The sequence below is a fragment of the Piliocolobus tephrosceles genome, unplaced genomic scaffold (assembly GCF_002776525.5).
Source record: "Piliocolobus tephrosceles isolate RC106 unplaced genomic scaffold, ASM277652v3 unscaffolded_40, whole genome shotgun sequence".
Taxonomy (NCBI): domain Eukaryota; kingdom Metazoa; phylum Chordata; class Mammalia; order Primates; family Cercopithecidae; genus Piliocolobus; species Piliocolobus tephrosceles.
The window spans coordinates 330,447-353,310 of record NW_022324309.1 but is presented as its reverse complement, the minus strand read 5'-3'; the positions used below and the strand labels follow the sequence as shown (position 1 = coordinate 353,310).

At 37.1% G+C, this 22,864-nt stretch overlaps 1 protein-coding gene across 4 annotated transcripts in view; it reads right to left on the bottom strand.

The window, feature by feature from the left end:
• LOC111550193 (inhibitor of growth protein 3) overlaps nucleotides 1-21,681 on the bottom strand; it is a 30,480-nt gene extending 8,799 nt beyond the window's left edge. Inside the window, exons 1-8 of one of the 4 annotated variants that reach the window (XM_023223483.1) lie at nucleotides 21,504-21,681; nucleotides 21,195-21,266; nucleotides 19,021-19,121; nucleotides 16,468-16,533; nucleotides 3,864-3,960; nucleotides 2,008-2,079; nucleotides 792-911; nucleotides 349-506 (exon numbers count right to left, since the gene is read on the bottom strand). In XM_023223483.1, coding sequence (XP_023079251.1) covers nucleotides 349-506; nucleotides 792-911; nucleotides 2,008-2,079; nucleotides 3,864-3,960; nucleotides 16,468-16,533; nucleotides 19,021-19,121; nucleotides 21,195-21,266; nucleotides 21,504-21,531 — 714 coding nt within the window. In that variant the 5' untranslated portion in view covers nucleotides 21,532-21,681. Of the gene's footprint in view, nucleotides 1-348; nucleotides 507-791; nucleotides 912-2,007; nucleotides 2,080-3,863; nucleotides 3,961-15,114; nucleotides 15,927-16,467; nucleotides 16,534-19,020; nucleotides 19,122-21,194; nucleotides 21,267-21,503 lie in introns of those variants that run through there. The other 3 variants (XR_002733959.1, XM_023223484.1, XM_023223485.1) reach the window with 3 other exon arrangements.
• Nucleotides 21,682-22,864: the final 1,183 nt, after the last annotated feature.

Below are 22,864 nucleotides of genomic sequence, written 5' to 3'. Positions count from 1 at the left end.
CCTAAGTCCAAGGCTACATAGGAAGCCGTGGAACTGGCAGAAGGAACAAAGAACTATGCTAGCATGTGCTGTGCACTGCAGTCAAGAACATGGGTAACACGAGCAGTTATTGTGAGAAGGGTCTGCATATAATCTGCATGATAAACCCATTTTTTAGTTTTCATTATCAATCAGGTAATTCCTATGTATTATTTCATTAAATAAAATATCAGATACCATGAAACCATGACTTAAAAATGAAACTATACAATGTTAGAAAACTATTTGTTCACATCCAGTTATTTCTATTAGGTTTCCAATGATTCCGACAAAATGTAACATTTTGTCTCTAAACCCTTTACTTTTTACCTGAGCTGTTGCCTGAACTGCTTGAGCAGCTGCCATGGTAATTGCCCCTGCACCAGTTCCTGTAGATAACGAGCCAATGTTATAGGATCCCAGAGGTTGGGAGGAATTCACATTGTAGGCATTGTTAGAAGAGGCTGTGGAATTATTATTTCGACAACCTGTGTAGATGTAAAAAAGAAATAAAAATGGTTGCAGAGAACATAATGTTAGTGAGTCTAAATTACATTATTTCCCAACACAGACATAAAATCATTAAAATTTGTCATGTCACTTGTACATTAAGTCAACTGAATAATGTATCTGGTTTTCCTTTTTCTTCTTTCTCAATATGTATACTTTAACCAAGTAAAGAAACTGTACGATTCATTAATCCTGAAAGATTTTATTTCTCCTTATTCCAACACAAACAAACAAAGCAATCATATTTAAGAAAATAAACTTACCTAGTGTATTTTCCTTAGAGGCATCTGACGTAAGGGTGGATAGAAGAGCTTCAGATTTAAACTTCTTTTCAGGAATATGATCTGTTGTCGTATGGTGAGAAGTTGGATTATATTTCCTTTCTAAATATAAATAAAGAATTCATGTGTTTTTAAACTTTAGAGAACTATGGACAAGGCATAATACTTATATCCAGCTATAACGTGAAACAGTATGATCCGGGTTCCTCCTAAAATACAGAACATGATGTTTCCTCAGAAGGCAGGACAAGCAGAACTCTGTGTCACATGTTTATTAACAGTAGACTTTTCCACCATTTAAAAAACTTCAGTAGCGGAGTATTAAAGATAAACCAAGATACACCATGGGCTCACATACAATGTGAGGGAAACTTTGTTTTCAAAACATCATCTACCACTTAGAATAGTTTTCAGTCAACTATCTTTTCCTACCAAATTGATGTGTCAAAAGAAGCACTGATACAGTCATTTTTTGACTGTATCAACTAGCCAGCAGTCATCTGACTAATAATTCATCCACTCAGTGACTTACCAACCATTCAGACTTAATTATATGCCAAACATTAGGTTAAGCACTGGAGAAGCAAGGATGAAAAAGACAAAGGGCCTATTACAAAATAGTTTATTGTTTCGCTCAGTTGAAAAGCTCCCTAAGGAGAATGCTCAGCTGAAAAGTTCCCTAAGGAGAATCAGGTATGTGCACGAAGGGAATATATGCTATTAGAGTATATGCTTAGCTCCCTAAGGAGAATTAGATATGTGTATGAAGGGAATATATGCTATTAGAATATATGCTTAGCTCCCTAAGGAGAATCAGGTATGTGTATGAAGGGAATATATGTTATTAGAATATATGCTTAGCTCCCTAAGGAGAATCAGGTATGTGTATGAAGAGAATACATGTTATTAGAATATATGCTTAGCTCCCTAAGGAGAATCAAGTACGTATATGAAGGGAATATATGCTATTAGTACTATACATTCTCCCTCTACAAATTTAAGAGAAAACAGAACACTCATTTCCGAATCACCTATGCTCTCCTCAAGGAAAAAGATAAGTCTGCCAGTACTTGCAATAAAAAAAAAAGAAGGGATTTACTTCTCAATTGGTTGTGTAGAGTTAAAGAAAGAGAACATACAGGTGATATAATAAGGTTTTCATTGTTTTTAAAACTTAGCCGCACTACACCAAACTTACTTTCCACTGGAGTATGTGAATGAGCATGGTGATTGTTCACTGGCTGTGAAGGAGTGTCTAATTCCAAAGATCCTAAAAGAAGAGAGGCACAGAGATACACCACCATTAAATGTCACTGCAGAACTTCACATGTCACTCAACTACAGGCAATGAGTTCCCTTACCCAGCAGAGGACTAGCAAGTTCTGAGGCATATGCCTGTATTATTTTAGCCAGACATGTTAGAGGATCATCACTGTCCATCCCACACTGAGTATATCCTCTCTCTAAACAATAAGTTATCCCTTTCCCAATATTTACCTTAAGTACAATATGGCTCAAGGAATACTTGTGTCTAATTAGGGAATTCACCACAGTGGGTGGCATATAAATGGATGAATGGACATTGTAATCTCATTACCGGTAAGAGTCAATCTAGTTTTACTGACCTGAAGACGTTTTAATGGGAGATTCTAAAGTTCTATGTGATGGGGGACATTACTATAAGAAAAAAATTATTTGATCATTAAAATGACATTATGGTAATAAAGACTTCCTAAAAGAAGTTAGGGATTTTGTTTGCAAAAAGTGAGGAATAGAATCTGTAACACCAAGCTTTAAAATACCTCTAAATAAATTTTTCTGGGTTTATTTTTGATCCCTTGAGATGAAATTATGGCAGGGCACAGGGTGGAGCAGTTTTTATAACTGGATCCAATTTTGTTTCATATGTCTGTGTCCTTAGAGAGGATGCTTTATTAACCTTCCTGCAGTACTGAATAGGCATGAAGTATCATTACTCACAGCTATCATCAGCATTTTTTAAAAATCAAAGCAGCTACAGAATTTTTAATTTTGTCTCAAAATACTTATTATCCTTATACAGGGTCCCTCCAGAAGAAAAGTATCACAAATAAATAGATGATTATCTAAAGTGACGCATCTACTTTTGAACACAAAAATGCAACTATAGACACCAAGACAGATTTGTGATTGGCTTCCCTAGCTGACTTCTAGTGAGTATATAGAGAGATACATAGATTGGCACTGTAAAGAAACCTTTCATGGGTGTGTAGAAACAGGTATATATTCTTGCTGTTGAAATGCATCAAGAAAAAATATGTTTGAAAGTTTTAATTAAATTCTAGCAGAAATTAGCCATAATACTAACTTGGTTCAATTAACATTCAGTGAGTGCCTACTCTACACCAAGTACCACACTAACTGCTTTTATGTACATTACCTATTTAGGTTGGAAGAAATGCTAAATTAGTTAAGGAAACAGTGCTCACGCTTCCATTTTTGGGAAGACACACCAAAGAAGTGACAGGGGTAAGTTATAGCAGGAGATCAAATAGAGCCTTGCAAAGAAATATTAAAATGGTTTCTTGCTGATAAGGGAAAGAGGGAAACACTTCTTTAAGAAAAAGAGGTAGTGTTATGAAACCAATGGAATCTTTTTCAGTATATGCAGTTAAGGAAAAGCCATAAAATAATTCTTAAGAAACTAACAAACTTCCTCAAAGCTTAAGCGTATAAAGAGGCAGAGTAAAGTCAACACACTTAATGCAAGATGGTTAATTTGTCTCCCGATGGTTACGTTTCTTTAAATTTGTTCTTACCACTCAACTTACTAATATATGTGGATATAAAATGATTTAATATGTTATTTCATAAAGAGTGAGTGGATGATATCCTATATTATCTCTCTCAGTATCCATGATCCAAACATTTCCAACTGCTAGGGTCCAAGCTATCTGACCTGGATGCCACCATCCACTGAACGGCAGGTTTCAAAAGCCTCTGTGAGACAAGGTCTTCTCAGTGATTTGCACATGTATTGTCCAATATTGATGGAAAACTGTAAATTTTACTTACGCCTCTCTAATATTTCTGTAATTCCAGCATTATCAGCTTCCAGCTCCATTTTAAACTTAGCCAGTTCCTGATCCAGCTTTCTCAAGTGTCGATCTACCTGTTTCAAAGAAGATCAAAGATAACCACCAAAATTTGGGACACTGTTAAAGTGTCAGTTTAATGAGGAAACCTAAATCTTTGTTTCTTTTAGTGAATCTGCTTAGTATCCTTGAGCAAGTCAATTAACCTATGCCTCAGAGGTTTTTAATCTATAAAATGAGGGTGCTAGGCTAAAGAATCTCCGAAGTCTCCTTTAATAAATTTTAAGTTCTAAGACCCAGACTCTCAACTTGTTAGGAAATGTTCTATACTCCATTTTCAGAGGTGAGGACATGAAAATTAAAGCAAAACTGATCAGGGATTAGAGAATGGGAGGAGGGGATGGTGGAGGCTGGTCACTTTTCATAATACACCCTGTGATTACTTAGAGCCTAATCTCCTCCTACTTATAAGGCCATCATCCACACTGTCACTGTCACACCATAAAAGCTATTATTTAGAATGATGAAAGATCCTCAGTCTGCAAAGAAGTTCCTATATTCTATACATTTATTTCTCTAAGGCATGAGAGTGAATCATAATGCTTGTAAACACTTATGTGAAGAGGAGAAACAAAAGGGGTTGTTGGTCAGAAAACTCCATTCCTCAAAGGGCCTGGTTAAAATTATTTTATTTAAAATACAATTTCCCTAGTTAACGTGGCAAAATTTTATTTTGTCACTGAGAGATCTTTTGACTAATTTCAGAAAATTGTATGACACCTCAAGCTAACAAAAAAGTCTTAATGTATTTTTTAAGCTTAATATTAAATATTTTTAATACTTTTTCAAACTACCTTGAAGTGAAACAAAAAAACACACAAATTCTTTGAAAAATATTCATGTCACATTATTGACAACATCCTTTTCCAAGTCTAGTTTCCCATTGGATTACTGCTAGAATTAGAAACAACTTTCTTACAGATATCAAAATGTGCTATGATACTGCATCAGGGCAACATTTTAAGTAAGGTTTAGAATTAAACCATCTATAACTAACATGAGGAAGAAGGGGAGAAAGGTAGCAAAACACAATGTGCATGGGTTAGATGCCTATGAAGAGCAGGTAATGTGCTTGGCGCATTAGATGATCTATCTTTTCTAGCCCTCAAGCTGATCTTTTGAGGTTATTACTGTCTCTATAGGTGAAGAAATTAAGGCTCAGAGGGGTTACTTAAGTAATATGCCCAAAGTCATACAGCTAATGCATTACAGAAACCAAATTTAACTTTATTTGTAACGAATTGTGCTTTGCCATTTACCTGACATTGACCTCTGAACTTTCTGTGTGCAGAAAACAACTGTTTTTATTTTTTGAAAAACATTCTTCAGAATAATATAACTCAAGTATAAAAACTAGTAATATTGTCCTATTATTTGTATTTTATATATTAACAACAATCATTAGGGTGCTGGTTTGTGATTTTTCAGTAATTGAAAGCCAGTTTTCCTTCTACCCTTACACACACATTACTTTTCAGAGTTCTAGAATATTTAAAAACCTATATCATCACATATTATGGATCCTTGCTCCTATTCAAAGAATCTGCAGGTAATTGAGCATCCTTTAATGGAACCTCCCTTCCAATAATAGTGTGAACACAGACGTCTGTTATTTGAGCATACCTCTTTCATTGTCAAAATTTAATCTCAAGGGAAATCAGAAAAAATATTCATAGTTAGGTTCCAAGACCACTAATGCAATGAAAACACTCCACTGCTTTTTGGACCTACAATTATACTAATAATAAATATTGAGCTATTATGTGCTTGGTGCTGGATTAAATGAAGGATATATGAAGAATGGAAGAGAATTGTTGCCTTCATAGGAATTAGAATTTAGCTGACAAACCAAGATTTACATATGATTTTTAATATAATAAGGTATAAACACATAGTCTAGATGTCACAAATAAGCAACACTTCAAAAAGAGTCGAAAGTTGTACATAAAAAAATAACACTGGTAGACACAAAGGAGGTATGAATTAGTTACACAGTAAAGATGGATTGTATTCAAATAGAGGGAAAAAAGGAATCACAATAAAAAATGTATAGAGACAGAAAGACAAATAATATGCTTAGAGAAAAACAAAGTATGATGTAGCATGTAATACGTATATAAAGCACAGTGAGCAAGAACGTTAGGTTGAGGGGGTAGTGTTAGGGTGAGATAAAGACCTTTCTTTTTCATACCATATACATTACCCTAACTCACTTCACCTCTGCATTTAAGGATTGTTTCATTTTATTAAATATATTGATAAAGTTCACTACATATGAAAATGTGAAAAATAATGACGAGACTTTCAATACTAGATAGCTCAGAAAAGGCACTAGAACCTAAAGGGTTAATAACTCTAAAAACCTAATTCAAAGTTAAAATAAAGAGACAGAAAAGCCTTAACCACTTGTGGTAGGCAGCTTTAAAAGACGGCTTCCAGTCATTCTCACTTCCTCATACGTAAAAGAGATTATGAACTGATTAATATTATAAGCAATTATTAGGCAATGAGAATTATTTTTCTTCTATTTATCACTGCTGTACTAAATCAAATTAGAAGTCGAAAAGTACCACTGACCACAAGAATTAACTTAAGCTATAAAGCACTAGGATATTTAAACAATATTAAACAGCTATAATAAGAGCTGTGAACTTGCCTCAAATCCATCATGTGCATTCCCTCAACCTACATGATTCTGAACGGTTAAAGCACCTCTTATAGCTGATCACCATGTTGTCCCCACAGGCATCAAGCAGAGCAAGGACCTAACTTACCTCACCCTTCCACAAACATCTGCTTTCATAAGACTGATTTACTATAGTAAAGAGGGTACTGACCCAGTTGAGAGATTTTCCATTAGCCACAGATTCCTAACACAGGGCTAACCACAGAGTCTAATTATTTTTTTCCCAGTTAATGTCAACAAGTGCTATAAACAAAGTTTCCTTGCCCTATAACCCCAAATCATATTCTACAACCCCAAATCATAACAGCTTTAAGTGTAAACTCCTATAATTTTTCTAGCCTCTTTAAAGACAAAGGATATTCTAGCAACATTACTTGTTAACATACTCACGATCACGGCACATTTAAGTCATACTTGGCCCCTCTGCACAAAACAAACAACAAATCCTTCATCCTATATTTGCATAGAGCTGTAATCTTTGACTCTTTCTTTTTTGACTCTCTGGTTTTCCAATATTCTAATTTTAAAGTGTATCACTAATGGACCCAAACACAACTAAATACAGCTTTTTCAAAGTCTCTACATGATCTACTGCTTCCAGTACAATCAATTTATAAAATTTAGATTTCTAGCTTGCCCTTTCGAAATAGGCAATCAAGTCTGTTCCATTCTAATTGAAATCGACAGCAGTAAGTTAAATTTCTATCCATGAAAGGGTCTGGTAATAGCAAGTAAGGAGGGTAAATTGGGGAAGAAAAAGACACCATGACAGCAAAGTATTTCTCAGATGATAGGTCATGAAAATGACTCTTTATATCTCTAAATTACATTTAAACTAGATGAAAATGTGACCTATCGTTTATGCTGAAACAAATACTTGAGAGGCTTTAGCATACAACTTTGTCTTATCATCTTCCTGAAAGTCAATAAAGACAGGACAGAAATCAAAAGGTCAAACTCACATAATGTATTTCCTTAATTAGAGTATCAGATGAAAACTCTCAAATTTATAGGTAAAATGTGCATCTGAAATACAATCATCTCAGGAACAGGCCAGGATATAAAAAAAGAAGCAAGTTCAAGGGTATTGAGCACTGCAAGAGACTGCTAAAATCATTCAAGCATCAACTAAAAGCTCAAATTTTATCAGGGTATGTATAAATCAACTTTATTAGGTATTGCAATCTAATACATCCTTATGACAGTGACATCTGGCTGAGAAACACAAATAAGTGTTTAATGACTATTTATGAGTATTAGGTTTCTGGAAGAAAATTATTTTAACAAGATAGATTTTATGTGTGTTAGTCAAATTTCACTAAAATGGCTACTAAAATAAACTGTCAGTTTGTTTTACTGGACCCCCTAAAACAAATTTCTTCATTTGTTGATAATATGTAGTTTGGTTTATTCCTTAATAAATGAGATGACCAGTGCAGTGATGGTCATAGAGAAAAAAAAAAAAAATGCTTACTACTGGTTTAAAAGTAAATAAAATATCAATGAAAAAAATACAATGCAATGCAGTGCCATATAAAACAATGATGGATAAAATCAGACACAATTACATACTATGGTGACATACCATAAATTCTGTAAAAGTAATACATGCTTATTTAAAATTCCTATAATATAATGTTTAAGCAAAGGCATACATACACAAAATCTCCTTTAAGGTCTATACTCCATGCCTCTGTTTAAAGTCCTTCACTGGCTTCCCACTGCTTTAGACTAAGAATCACTCTCCTCCTAGATTGGCTTGCAAGGCCCCCATACCTTAGTTCCTGCCTGCTTCCTTTCATGCTGCTCCTTTCCCATTACAGACCACCCCGGCCTCTCTCTTGGTTCAACATGCCAAGTCTTTTCCACTCCAGACTTTGCACTTGGTGTACCACGTGCCTGAAACATTATACCCTTAGCTTTTCCAACAGGTGGTTCTTTCTCATTTTCCAAGTACCACCGCAAATGTCATTTCCTTAGACTACATTCTTAACAGCCGTCACCAGTTATTCACGTTTCTCTCCCTTTCTCCCCCTTCCTCTCTCCTTTCCACAATGTTTATTTCCTCCTGTGTACTTACCAAAATCTAAAATAGTCTTTATTTAATAGTCTGCCAGGCTGGGCGCGGTGGCACACACCTGTAATCCCAGCACTTTGGGAAGCTGAGGTGGGCGGATCACCTGAGGTCAGGAGTTCGAGACAGCCTGGCCAACATGGTGAAATGCCACCTCTACTACAAACACAAAAATTAGCTGGGTGTGGTGGTGCATGCCTGTAATCCCAGCTACTGGCTGTGGCATGAGAATCACTTGAACCCGGGAGGCGGAGGTTGCAGTGAGCTGAGATCACGCCATTGCACTCCAGTCTGGGCAAAAAGAGTGAAACGCTGTCTCAAAAAACAAACAAACAAACAAAAAACATTTTGCCTCAGCATTGTCTGTGTCATTATTGCCCACCTACTATCTGTGACTGCTCATAGCTGGAGTTCTAGAAACACTTGCTGAATGAATGAAAGTCATACTCTTCCACGTCATACTCTCCCACTATATAAAGTTGTACAAATACAAGTATACCACTGTTTTTTGGGTAAAATATCTCAGAACAGAATTTACTGTAGTTTTACATTTACATTATGTCCCATCCACTCTCCTCTAAAGCAGACTAGTAGTCTCAGTTCTCAAATGTTATATTTTATAGGAATGTCATTCCTATTATTTATCAACTTACATTTGGATGTTTACTTTTGTTATTTCAGGGAGAATAACTAATTTGACAGGGTAACTCCATTTAGTGACCTCCCAATTGAACAAGTCAGTAATTCCCTTATATCTGACTCTAATTACATGTAAGGGTAATAATGTAAATTTCTTTCCCTCAGGCATAAAGTGCCCAAATATTACAAGACGCTGTGTTGATATGTGCTACACAAAGCACAAGTTTTCCAGGAAGGTACATAATTGTTTTTGACATTTTGGTAATTATTTATTCATAAGTGATGTTAGTATTTTACCTATATTTGTAGTAACAAATTAGTAAGTTTTCCTTTTAAACATATTTCATCTAAAAATTTACTTAGTATGCAGGTATTGTAAAAATTGTGAAGGCATGAAAGAGATGACTAAGGTTTGGAGGACACTGGATTAGATCACCTTGAAAACCTTTGTCCTTCTCTTCATTGCTCACTTAATCTACTATGTCAGGCTCTCGGGGTACAGAACGACCAAAAACCTCACCTACTCTCAGACCCTTTGGTCAGGTGAGCTAATATTTTTTATTTTCTAAAAAAAAAATGGCCAGGTGCGGTGGCTCACACCTGTAATCCCAGCACTTTGGGAGGCCGAGGTGGGTGGATCACCTGAGGTCAGGAGTTTGAGACCAGCCTGACCAACATGGTGAAACCCTGTCTCTACCAAATATACAAAAATTAGCTGGGGGTGGTGGTGCACGCCTGTAATCCTAGCTCCTTGGGAGGATGAGGGAAGAGAATTGCTTGAACCCGAGAGGCGGAGGTTGTAGTGAGCCGAGATTGCGCCATTGGACTCCAGCCTGGGCGCAAGCGCAAAACGCCATCTCAAAAAAAAAAAAAAAAAGATTTTTTTTTTAGGGAACATGTTAACTGGAGGCCCAATATTTTCATTACTTTGAATAGTAATGTTCACTTCACTGTTTAATAAATCTGTTTTTTCATTAAAGGGGGGGCTCTTTTAAAACAAACAAATTAAAAATAGGAAGGAAAAACTATTATAAAGTTGAATATATTTTTAGTTAAAATGCTCAAAACATACATATTACTTATTACTATAAGTTTTTATTGCAAAAAATATTCCCTTTACTGAACGCTCATCTGCAAATCCTGTTTCACAAGAACTTTCAAAATGAACTTATATATCAGAAAAGGAAACCTATCCAAATTGAAGACAGTAACAAAATTATGACAGCAATTTAGTAAGAGGGAAACCAAAAAGATTGGAGCAGAGAAAAGGATCACAAGATTGGGTGTTTTGTCTCTCGAAGTGATGCTATAAAGGAAACTAATCTCACCTGAATTACATATTACTTCTTGAAGTCACGCCTTGAAAAGAAGTAGCTATTGTATACTGCAGTCTGTCCTAGTCTGTCCATCAAAACTGAACCAATCTCAGCATACTCTAGTACCCTGGAGAAACTGCTTCCCAACGAAAATACATCTCCACCAACAACAACAGCATTAAACTCTCTCACCAAGACTCCTAACTTGGGGGTCATATTAGTGCTTTTTCTTCTCTATTAACATATTCAGGTGATTTTTGCTCAACAAATATTTACTGAAGAATAGCTATGTTAGGTTCTGAAGACACTAAAATAAAAACACACGGTTCCTAACATTTATACTAGGGAAGACAAACACAAAAGCAAAGGTAAATGTATAATTACAATGTTATTTGATCAATAATAACATCACATGTGTAAGACTGATTTGGAGGCTGACATGTCTGAGGATAGGGTAAAGCACAAACTGCTAATTATCTGCATAGTTTCTATTCTCCCCTTCTTTCTGACAGAACTTCACATATCTGGGGTAATCATGTAGCTAGAGGGAGCCAATAAGATATAAGATGGCAGTAAGAAAGATTTTCAGGAAGACTCCTTCAAAGAGCTGACTAAACTACAAAATGTGCCCTTCTGAGTAATCCTCTACTGCAAGTCTTCTTCCCGCCCAGAATGGATGGTGGAACAGATTAGAAGCAGCCTGGGACAGTGATCGCGTTGGGGTGGCCATACAAACCCTGGTCTGCCTCCTCCAACAGGTATTTTATATGAGGGAAAAATAAATGCATTTGTAAAAACCACTCTTACATGCCTTTCCTGTCATAAGCTGTCAAATATCTTCTCCTAGATATAAATGATACGAATATCAAGGTTATCAAGACTATGTTAATAAAGAGGCATGTGTAGGATTATGAAGGATAGGGAAAAGGTTACCAAGCAAACAGGAAAAAGAGAGTCATCCCAGTCAGGAAGAGTCATGCAGACACAGTATGTTCACCACGGTCGGGCACATGGGTGGTGGTGAGGGACAGAGGACAACAAAGAGATGCAGTTAGAGATCTGGCAGAAACCAAATCAAGAACTTTCTACATGGCATGATCAAACAAGTCAGTAACAAAATGCTTAAGAATTTCAGGCTGGGTGCAGTGGCCCACACCTGTGATCCCAGCACTTTGGGGGACCAAAGCCTCCCACTTGAGCCCAGGAGTTCAAGACCAACCCTGAGGGCAACATAGGGAGCCCTCATCTCTACAAAAAATACAAAAATTAGCCAGGCATAGCAGCAAGTGTCTGTAGTACCAGCACCTGGGAGGCTTGAGCCTGGGGGGCAGAGGTTGCAGTGACCTGAGATTGTGCCACTGCACTCCAGCCTGGCTAACAGAGCAAGGCTCTGCCTTGAAAAAAAAAAAAAAAAAAAGAAAAAGAAAAAGAAAAAAAAAATTAACAAGGAGACGGCATGCTTAAATGTGTATTTTAGGAAAACAGTGATAAATCAAAGGCAGAAAAACCATTTAGAAAAGCTATTATAGTTGCTTGGGTGAGAGATGAAGAGTACTTGAGGGGATAGACACTAGAAAATGCCATAAGGGAATTTTCCAGGGTGAATGACAATGTTCTATATCTTGATTGGGGTACTGGTCTGTCAAAATGTCAATTGTACACTTACGACATGTACGTATATTATCTATAATTACATTTCTTTTTTAAGTACTTGAACTACAGCAATGGTGAAGAAAGGACAATTAGAGGTAATTATAAAGTAAAATGAACAACACATGGTGATTAACTAAGTGTGAGGAAGTTAGTGACAAGGAGTATAGGGTGACTTTCAGTGCCCTAATCTGAATGACTACAAGGTCAGTGCTTCATCTGAGATTTAGAAACAAAAAGTTGGTGGTGGGGCGGGGAAGGGTAGTTAGAGAAGAAAAAGGAGATGCTTTGAGTTTTAAATGTCAAAACACTGAGTTCTAGGGTCTGGGAATATTCAGATAAGATTAAAAGACTCAAATAAACAGCTTGGGCTTGGATTAATTAAGGAATAATTAATGTATAATTGTTAACACTAACAGAACACATGGAATGGTAACAGAGGAGTGTTTCTCAACTTGGGTGGTGTGCAAAGGTTGGGGATAAAACTGGCATTTGAAAGAACAGGTCTTTATGTGTGGAATTTGGTCTTCCTGGCCCTCTTGGCAGGTAGAAGAGGGGAAGAGAATCACCTTCATGTAAGAACCATTTGAAGAGTAAGAAACCACGTAGGTCAAGGATAGAACCCTGAAGAACACCATCATTTTAGGCTGAATCCAAGAAGGAGACTAAGAAAGGACACAAAGGTGGGAGCATCCAGAGCAGGCAGTCACATGGTAATACATGATCAAGAATGGCAAGACAAAATGAATGGCAATAAGCATTAAATTTACCAATACTGTCAGTTAAAAAGAATTGAAGCTGTCTGATGAATTTAGCAATAAAGAATTTACGAAACGAAATTAGAGGGTTGGTAAATAGAACCCCAATTGCCATAAATTTAGGAATAAATCAAAGGTAAGGGAGTGTCCAAGAGTTTGAATGAGAAACTACAGACTACACTGGCCAAAGCAGAGTCATGGTTACCACAGGATTTATATTAGATTGTCTAGGTTCTTTTTAAATATGAGGAAGACCTGAGCATGTTACAACGCTATGGTATAGAAGCCAATAGAAAGAAAAGAGACTAAAGATTAAAAAGAGAAGGCATAAGTGATGAAGCAAAAATGCAGCAAGTAAAAACATGCCCTAAGGCAGCAGCAATGTGGAAGGTACCTATAAGAAAAGAGATCAAGAGTTCAACCAGTCTCTTGACTGAACAGGAAAGGGCTGATAAAATAGGAAGAAATGAAATGTAGATGCAAGAAGTATCAGAGGTAGGGCAGTTCCAAGTGATGATCAGGTTCAGTCTGTGGCAACTGAAGTGGATTAGTCTTTACAAAAGCCAAAGAAGTAGATGACTAGGTAGTATAAGATGATTTCAACAGAGAACTGTGAACCAGGTGCCAGTTTTTCAATCTGAGACTCACCTAGAAGCCATTAAATTATAGTGATAAAAGGTAGAGGGTAACTGAGATGATTATCCTAAGTCTGAAAGAGAAGGGATTTTTTACATTAAGGATATAATGTTCACCTGAAATAGGATTAAAGTATTTAAAAAGAAAGGCAGGGAGGGAGAAAGGGAAAAAGAAAAAAAATAAAAAGGAAGAGGGTAGAGCAAAGGAGGGGGCAGAAAAGAAGGGGTGGGGGAAGAAAAAGAAGACAAAAAGAAGCCTCAGAGATACTAGGGGAGTGAGAGAGAGCAGCTTCAGCTTGGCAGAGTTGAAAGGGAAGCAGTGGCTTCAGGAAACTAGAAAATTCCAGTTCAGGAAATGAGTTGGACTGAGTTCTCAAAGAAGGAGCAAATCCTACTGTCTGCCAAACTAATAGCATTATATGTATTTTAATGCAAACCCTCCAGTAAGGTATAAATTAATATTGCTTTTTTACAGCAGGAAACTGAGGTTCAAGATTAAATAACTTTTCCAAAGTCATGGTGTCAGTCAAATATCTGAGCTAGGGTTGGAACTCACGTCTGCATGGATCCATTATGGACACCTGCTTTCTGTTACATTTCTTATGTTTTATTAAATTTACTACCTTGCCTTTATAACTTTACTCTCTAACCTTGGTAATCCATCCCTTCTCAATTAATTTCTGAATTTGTACTTTCCTTCTGTTTATGTCATTATCTCTGAGTGAAATGCTTTCCCCTCAATACAATACCTAATTCAGCATCCCAACTTTCTAAACAAACTCTGTTCAAAACTCTTCCTATACCCTCTAAGAAATCAATAAGTAACTCTGCATCACTTACTTCAATGTTTTTTAGCAGACACTCCTTAATATTCAACTGTGTTAATGTTTATTACATGTTTCTGTATAGGTTCTCCATTTTAGTTTGCAAGTATATCTGCCCCACTACAGTAGTTTACAGACACCTTGAGGACAATAGCCATTTCTAGTATTTACTGTTTTTTTTTTTTTTTCCTTTTTTTTGAGACGGAGTCTTGCTCTGTCGCCCAGGCTGGAGTGCAGTGGCATGATCTCCGCTCACTGCAAGCTCCGCCTCCTGGGTTCATGCCATTCTCCTGACTCAGCCTCCCGAGTAGCTGGGACTACAGGCGCCCGCCACCACGCCCAGCTAATTTTTTTGTATTTTTAGTAGAGACGGGGTTTCACCATGTTAGCCAGGATGGTCGCGATCTCCTGACCTCGTGATCCACCCATCTCGGCCTCCCAAAGTGCTGGGATTACAGGTGTGAGCCACCGCACCCAGCCTAGTATTTACTTTTTATTCCTCTATTATACCCAGGTACAACTCCCTTTTTTCAGGCACAGAGTGGATGAACAGTGTGGTTTATAAGTAAGAGATGAATACACACACACACATATTTAAAAAGCATATATTTATATTTTTTCTAAATACACAAAATATCTTTAGTAAAGGTCTAACAAGCAGTAAACCAACAAAAGAATAAACAAAACAAAGAATAGAACCAAAGAGCTATATGAATTAAAAAGCAGGCAGTCTCTAAATAAGGACTGATACATACAGTCATTAAATATGAGGAAGAATGTTACTAAACAAATTAGTCTAGATTCAAATGTTAATGCCTTTTTCAAAGTTTATAGACATAATTAAAGACTGAAACAATTAAGAACTTTTTTTTGTCTTTATTCTACAGTAAATCAAGCTACAGCCTATTCTACCTAACTTTAGGCAGTGTCTTTTATGAAATTTTTTTCAGAATAACTGTACGAACAAAAGAGCCCAGGTTATTAGTGCCATTAAAATGTGTGTACTGCATAAAAACAACTAAACATTTTCCATGGCTCTACATGACACATGTGTTCAAGGTTGGTACAAGCATTTACAATTCACACCATATGTGGTGTTCACCTTTTATCTTGTGTCTTGCTCACCAATGACATTTTATTTACTCGTACTTGTTCAGTAATAAATCTGTACCCAGGAAAGACAACATACGTATGAAATCTATACACTGAAGTTAGCCAAAAGTGAGCATGTGTTTTCTGCTTTAATTTACTTTAATGCAAAAACAGAAATGATTGTTTCTTAAAGTATGTATTTTAGGAGAAGATGTTTCAAATGAAAAAGAACACCATAATTGCATCAATATGAGAAATAGTGAATATTCTATCTATCTTCTTGGTGTTTTCAATCTTTTAGAAGTGCTGCTGCAAAAAAAGAATCTTGTTTAAAGTTTGTCATCTTGTATTGCATAAAAAACTGACACAGCTGTTACATACTATCTATTAACATCACTCACATAAACACTGATTCAAATGATTCTTCTTCATTTTAATCAGACTACCAACAACTCTTGTCAAGGCAGTCTTCTCAGGTGTATTTTACCACAGAAACAATCTCAAAATGATGTGTAAGGCAAGTAAACACACTACCTTAAGAAGACAAGGATTAGGAAAATAAAGTTAAACATTAATTCTTGTTTAAAAAATATCTAACATCAGAAACCACCTTACCGCAGTGTAGACTTGCTAAAATGTACAGTTCTCACAACATTCACTAACACTGTGGACTCTGACTTTTCCACAAAGAAACCATAAAATGGACACTGAAATGTCAAATTAGATGTCATCAAGAGAGCAATACTTCAGTTTTAGTTGCTTCTTCCTACTATATTTAAGCCAATACAATTTAAGACATAATCTATTATCCAAGTACTTATGACACAGTATGCACATTACTTTTACTTACCAAGTCATATATCTGGTTTGCCAACTGAACCTTCTCATCTGCATCTTCCAAAGCTTTATAGTAGTCCTGAATGAAAACATTTTCATTTCAAAAATAAATTAATCCTTTAAAAATATTCATATGCAGGACATATAAGTGTATTTTCACTATCATACCTTGTTATCACAGTCATCCTACCTTAGTAATAAAAAACCTATTAGAGGCCAGGAGCGGTGGCTCACGCCTGTAATCCCAACACTTTGGGAGGCCAAGGAGGACGGATGACTTGAGGTCAAGAATTCAAGACCAGCCTGGCCAACATGGCAAAACCCCATCGTTACTAAAAATACAAAAATTAGCCGGGCATGGTGGTGGGCGCCTGTAATCCCAGCTACTCGGGAGGCTGAGGCACAAGAATTGCTTGAACCCAGGAGTCGGAGGCTGCAGTGAGCTAAGATTGAGCCACTGCACTCTGGCCTGGACAACAGAGCCAGACAGGCCAGGCGCGGTGGCTCAAGCCTGTAATCCCAGCACTTTGGGAGGCCGAGATGGGTGGATCACGAGGTCAGGAGATCGAGACCATCCTGGTCTACACGGTGAAACCCCGTCTCTACAAAAAAATACAAAAAACTAGCCGGGCAAGATGGCGGGCGCCTGTAGTCCCAGCTACTCGGGAGGCTGAGGCAGGAGAATGGCGTAAACCCGGGAGGCGGAGCTTGCAGTGAGCCGAGATCGCGCCACTGCACTCCAGCCTGGGCGACACAGCGAGACTCCGTCTCAAAAAAACAAAACAAAACAAAACAAAACAAAAACCTGTTAGAAATAGGGTGGGATGGAAAAGAGTTAGAAATTATGCACAACGGCCAAGAGTAAAAGGGAGATGTTCAGAATTTCCAGAAAGGATATAATTAAAAGCAAATGCCATAGTAAGTCTAGAAAAAGTTATATGAGTTAATGAACAGTATTTAAAATAAAAAGTTAACTAAAATTGATCTAACTTGCAGAGTACATTTGAATTCCATTAAAAAAAAATGTGTTAAAGTTCAGCTATTGAAAGGATTCTGATCTGCATTTCCCTATTTTCCAGTTGTTCTATAACTCCTACTTTAAAATAGGTATATATTTATACAACTCAATCTATATTTTAAATTTTGCCTCAACTCTTTTTTTTAAAAAAAAAAAGAGGGGGAAAGAAGATGATACTATGAATTTCCATGGGGTACTAGACTTCTCAAGGTATATTCAAGGTGCACTCCACCAAAAATTTATTAGGTTAAAGAGATGATTAGTGACTTTGGGATGTGGATATATCATGTCTATACTCACAAATACATGTCCCTCCAGGTTTCTTCCAAGCCAGGACCACTTCTGTTATAGAGTATTGGTTTTTTTTCCCCAACAGAAATAATCTTCCCTCCATGTGGTAGAATAAATAACAACATTACTACTCAATTTGTAGTTTCCAAATTTCTTTCTTAATTGATCCCTTTTTATTTATTTATTTATTTTTTTTTTTTTTTGAGACAGAGTCTCACTCTGTCACTCTGTTGCCCAGGCTGTAGTGCAGTGGCGCGATCTAGGCTCACTGCAACCTCCACCTCCCGGGTTCAAGTGATTTTCCTGCCTCAGTCTCTCGAGTAGCTGGGATTACAGGCGCCTATCACCACGCCCGGCTAATTTTTGTATTTTTAGTAAAGACAGGGTTTCACCAGGTTGGCTAAGTTGGTCTCGAACTCCTGACTTTAGGTTATCCACTCGCCTCAGCTTCCCAAAGTGCTAGGATTATGGGTATGAGGCATCACGTCTGGCCTCTTAGTTGATCCTTGAACAATTCTATGAACACTGGCTTTAGGAAGGCATTATTACTCAGAAATATCAAGATTTAATGTCACACAGCTAAATAGCAGAGTCATGACCAAACTCAAGTCTTTCAAGTTGTTCTTCAAATGTATCCATCCCTGAATGAACTCGATCATATTTGTAAAGCAAACTTTGAGATGTGAGTGTATACTCACTCAATTCTGGAAGAGAGCTATAACCACTATAAAACTAACAAAACCTCAAAGAATTCTGTTTCTGGACCAATTCATGTGCAACTTTGGAGTTTTTAACTAAAAGGCTTTCTTAAGTTCCTTCTAACTTTTAAGATTTTGTTCTTCTGTGGGTCCACTAATTTAGGTACCTAGCAATATATAAAATATTCTTCAAGGTCTGCTGATGTTTATTTATGCTAGTTTGTGGTCAAAACTGGAATACAGTACTCCCTCTCTGGAAATGACTCACCTTTAATTATACGCAACTAGAATAAAACAAATAGAAAAAAATGTAACTTTTAAATGGTCTGTCACTTTCTAATAGTCACTAATTATTGAAACAATATTTTTAATTACCAAAATGTTTTAATGACTAAAAATCGCTATCTGAAGCTCTAAACCACACTAAACTATTTACATTCTATAAGAGTCATTGATAATATTCCCTTATTTTGATATCCAGACCACTATTTAATGTTGAAATATCTTTTTCAGAGGGTCCCAGTATTTCTTGATAAATGATCCAAAGTGTCGCACATACTTTTTTGATGGATGCCATTTGTTCTTCTCTCCATTCAGGTTTATTTTTCTTTGCGTTCATAAAGAATTCACTGACTCTTTGTTCTAGTTGATCCATTGCATCTATGACATAATAAAAAAATCATATTACATGACCAAATTCATATACTAAATATACATGGTTTGATTTAGGGAGGGAAAAAAACTGACAATATACACTCTTTCACTTCGCCAGTAACTTAAATATGTTATGCTTCGATTATGTAAATATATAAAGCCTCAATTACCTTCCTTTAAAAACTTACAATTTTCCTTATTGACAGATTATTTTTGTTTTTGTTATTTCAAAATTTTTTCCAATAGCCAAAGTAGAGTCAACAAAGTACATGGGCTCTATCCTATAATTTTTCAGCAATACAGCCTTGGGGTCAAAAGCTCTAAATAGGTATTAATCAGACAAATGTACCAAAACACAATGAAAACACCATTAGATAATCCTCACATTTCTTTTAACAAGAAAACGTGATAAAAATATTTGGTATATGGCATTAAACATCTCATCATGTCATATCCCAACTGAAAGTAGTAGGTATAATCATTTAAACGTTAATTCTAGGTAAGTATTCCTCAAATTACGTGCCAAGACTAATCATCTCATTGGATGTCTGCTTAAAAAAAGGAAAAATTAATGAAAAGGATTCTGTTGTTATGTAAGTTGAGAAAAATCTTTTCATAGCATACTTCCTTTGGAGATTTTCAGTCCACAATAGCCTTTTAAAGACTCTGTGAAGTACTATGGTTAATTTTTAGTATCTTCCTTTGTTTAAATAAGCATTTCTGAATTTATTTGGCACACTATTCTGTTAATCCATATCTATTAACTTCAGAAAATTCGTTACTGTAAAGAAATGCACGTTTAAAAACCCTGTAATACGTATACTGTAAGCCCAAATTATAAGAGAATTTAAAATTTTAAATAATAAAATATAAAAAAAAATTTAAAGTAAGTTACCCTTTATTTAATGCCTAATTTGTATCAGATACTATAAATTCTAATCCATCTGTAATATTTTAAATCCCTAGATGATTCTCTTTTTATAGACAATGAAAGCCCCACACAAGTGGTAATACAGTCAGAGTCAATGAGTAAATTAGTAAAGCCCTAAAACAAACTCAGATCTGACATCCATGTCTATGCTCAGTCCTGCAGAAAATACTTCTTCAGCAAATCTTTAGCATTTCGACTACACTAAAATTAAAATGAATTTGTGAGACAGCTGGAGAACCACACACACAATTCATACTTCATACCACAATCCATTTAACAGAAGGTGGCTTCCATGCCACCAGTTTTTATTATGTGCCACCTGAAACTTACTGGAAAAATATACTCATAAACAAAGAGTATAGAAGTGGGTGTGTGGTCATGGGCAGAGAAGACGGGCCAGTGAAAAGGACAGGTTCTTAGCTGCAGCAAGTGGTCCCTAAGCCACCTATTTATAGTCCTTGCTCTACGAAAGAGCAAAGTTAATTTGGGGAAAAAGTCACAGAGACTACCAAGCTATCACTGAAAGAAAAATAAATGTTCACTAACTGCTAAAATTTTTAGTACAACACATAAGAAACTTTACAGTGAAATCTAATTTCTGTCACTCATTTTAACCAAGAAAATGACGATTCTGTTACAATTTAAAATGTATCTTATAATGTGTAACTAAGTTTTCAAAATTTGACATTCGCCAGGGTCTCTAAAGAGCTATATATAACCTGTGCTTCTATGCTCTCCACTCTTGAAAAACTGAATAGGATGAACTTTAAAAATAAGTATAAACGCTGAAATCTAAGTTCGATACGAAAAGGCTCAAGAAAACATCTCAACATTTATTATGCTGACGTGCATTGAAACATAGGTAACCATCTCAATGACGGTAGAGAAATAATTTTTGCACGATCCCACATTCTAGAAAGGAATACACGTGTCCCAGTGCCGCCTCCTCTTGCAAAAGCCAGAAAAAAGTAGCATGGGAGGGAAGGAAAGGGCGAGATTCAGGGCTGCCAGTTCTTTCTGACAACTCCTTATGCACTAGCGGAGTGAGCTAGAGGACAGTGAAAGAGCATTAGGCGCTAGCAGTGATGAAAATTAAGTCTGGCACTGAACGCGCGCAGCCAACAGGAGTAGCAGACGCGCCGACTTACTCTGCACCTGCAGGTCCATCTCGCGCATTTCCGTGAAGCGGTCCCGCAGATCCATAGGAAGCTGCTCAATCACTGTCAAAGGGAGAGTCCGTCAGAGGGGCGGGGCCAACGGCGAAATACGCGCTTACGTCACTGCGCGCGTGCGTCAGGGGGGTCGAGGGGGCCGGCAGCCCACAACGAGGCTGCCAGTTACCGTGAGAAAGAAACATCCCCCGCCGCCCCCTCCCTCCCGCCATCGCTGCCCGTCCACTCGCGCTCTTGCCCTCCCGCAGGTCCCACCGGCGGCCGCCGCCAGCGCCGCGCACTCACTTTCCAGATAGTCTTCTAGGTACAACATCGCGGCCCTTAGAGCTGAGGGAACAAAGGGGTCCAGGGGTTTATTTGTGTCACTCGCTGTCGCCGGAGTTTTGTCCCTTCCAATATGGCGCCTCCGCTAGCAGCACCCGCTCGACTCCGGCAAAAAAAAAAAAAAAGAGAAAAAAAAAAAAACCACTTTGGCGCCTGACGGCGCTTGCCTCACTGCCGCCCGGAGTTGCTATTGGTTGGTTAAAGGAATGACGTAAGCCGGCCGGTGTTCGCCCCCGTGCCTTTGTGGGAAATGTAGTTTTCTTCCTCCTGAGCAAGGGTTGGCGCGCTGGCGGCTCCCGTCGTAGAAACTACCAATACCAGGCGCCATTGCAAACAGTGCGTAACAGAATCCGAAATGCGGTGCCTCTGTTTATTTGTTGATTTTTGCACAGAGAATGGCGGGAGTTGTGTGCGCCTGCATAACACAACTAGGAACAACTTTTCACCTGTTCTTTGCTGTGATTCCATGCCCCGGCGTTTGTGAGTCATGGGTTTCAAGAAGTGCCAGGCAAATAGCAAAGGTTCTAAACGCTAGAATAATCAGCAAAGTTCGGGGAATTTGGGTTACTTAAACTAGAACTCTCTGCTGGAATTTATCCTCATTATTCACTCCTAAAATATGAGAGAGACACCTGGTTGGCTTACATGTAATTTTAAAATAGTTTATACTGAGACTGTGGAGTGAATATGCATTTCCCAGATTAAAAGATGCACAAATAGTGTCAATAGCCACTTACATATTGTAGTTTGCCGTCCGTCTAATCGTCATTGTAATGTAATTGATCTATACATACAATCTGCACCCACAAGTAATGGTAATAATAATCATCATCATCATAGTGAGCAGCCGTGAATTACGGATGGAGCCTTCATTTCGAATAGGCTGTAATAGCAGTAACTTTATGTTGAGTAAATAGTCCATATTCGAGGTTGGTTGTCTTGGGCGTTCTTTTTCTACTTTTTGATCTCTCCCAGCGAATGTTTTCCTGTGATATAGTTAGTACGCCCCTACTCAGTTTCTTTTTACATTGTTTTTATTAAAAACTCTTGCATTCAGTAAATACTAGGTATTGTTGTTTTCCTTTCTTCTTAACTCTTCGATTTTCTGGGGAAATTGTCATTAGTTCATAATTTATTTTTCATTTTCTATTTTTCAGATTGCAGTTGAAACTGTGTGTGTGTTCCCTGCTTTCCTTCTCCATTACGTACTCTTACTTGAGGTTTTCACTGATCTTAAGCAGGAAGCTTTCCTGTCGTGAATGATGAATCATGATGAATCTCAACGGAACCTTACTTCGATCTTAATAAGAATTAGAATTTTT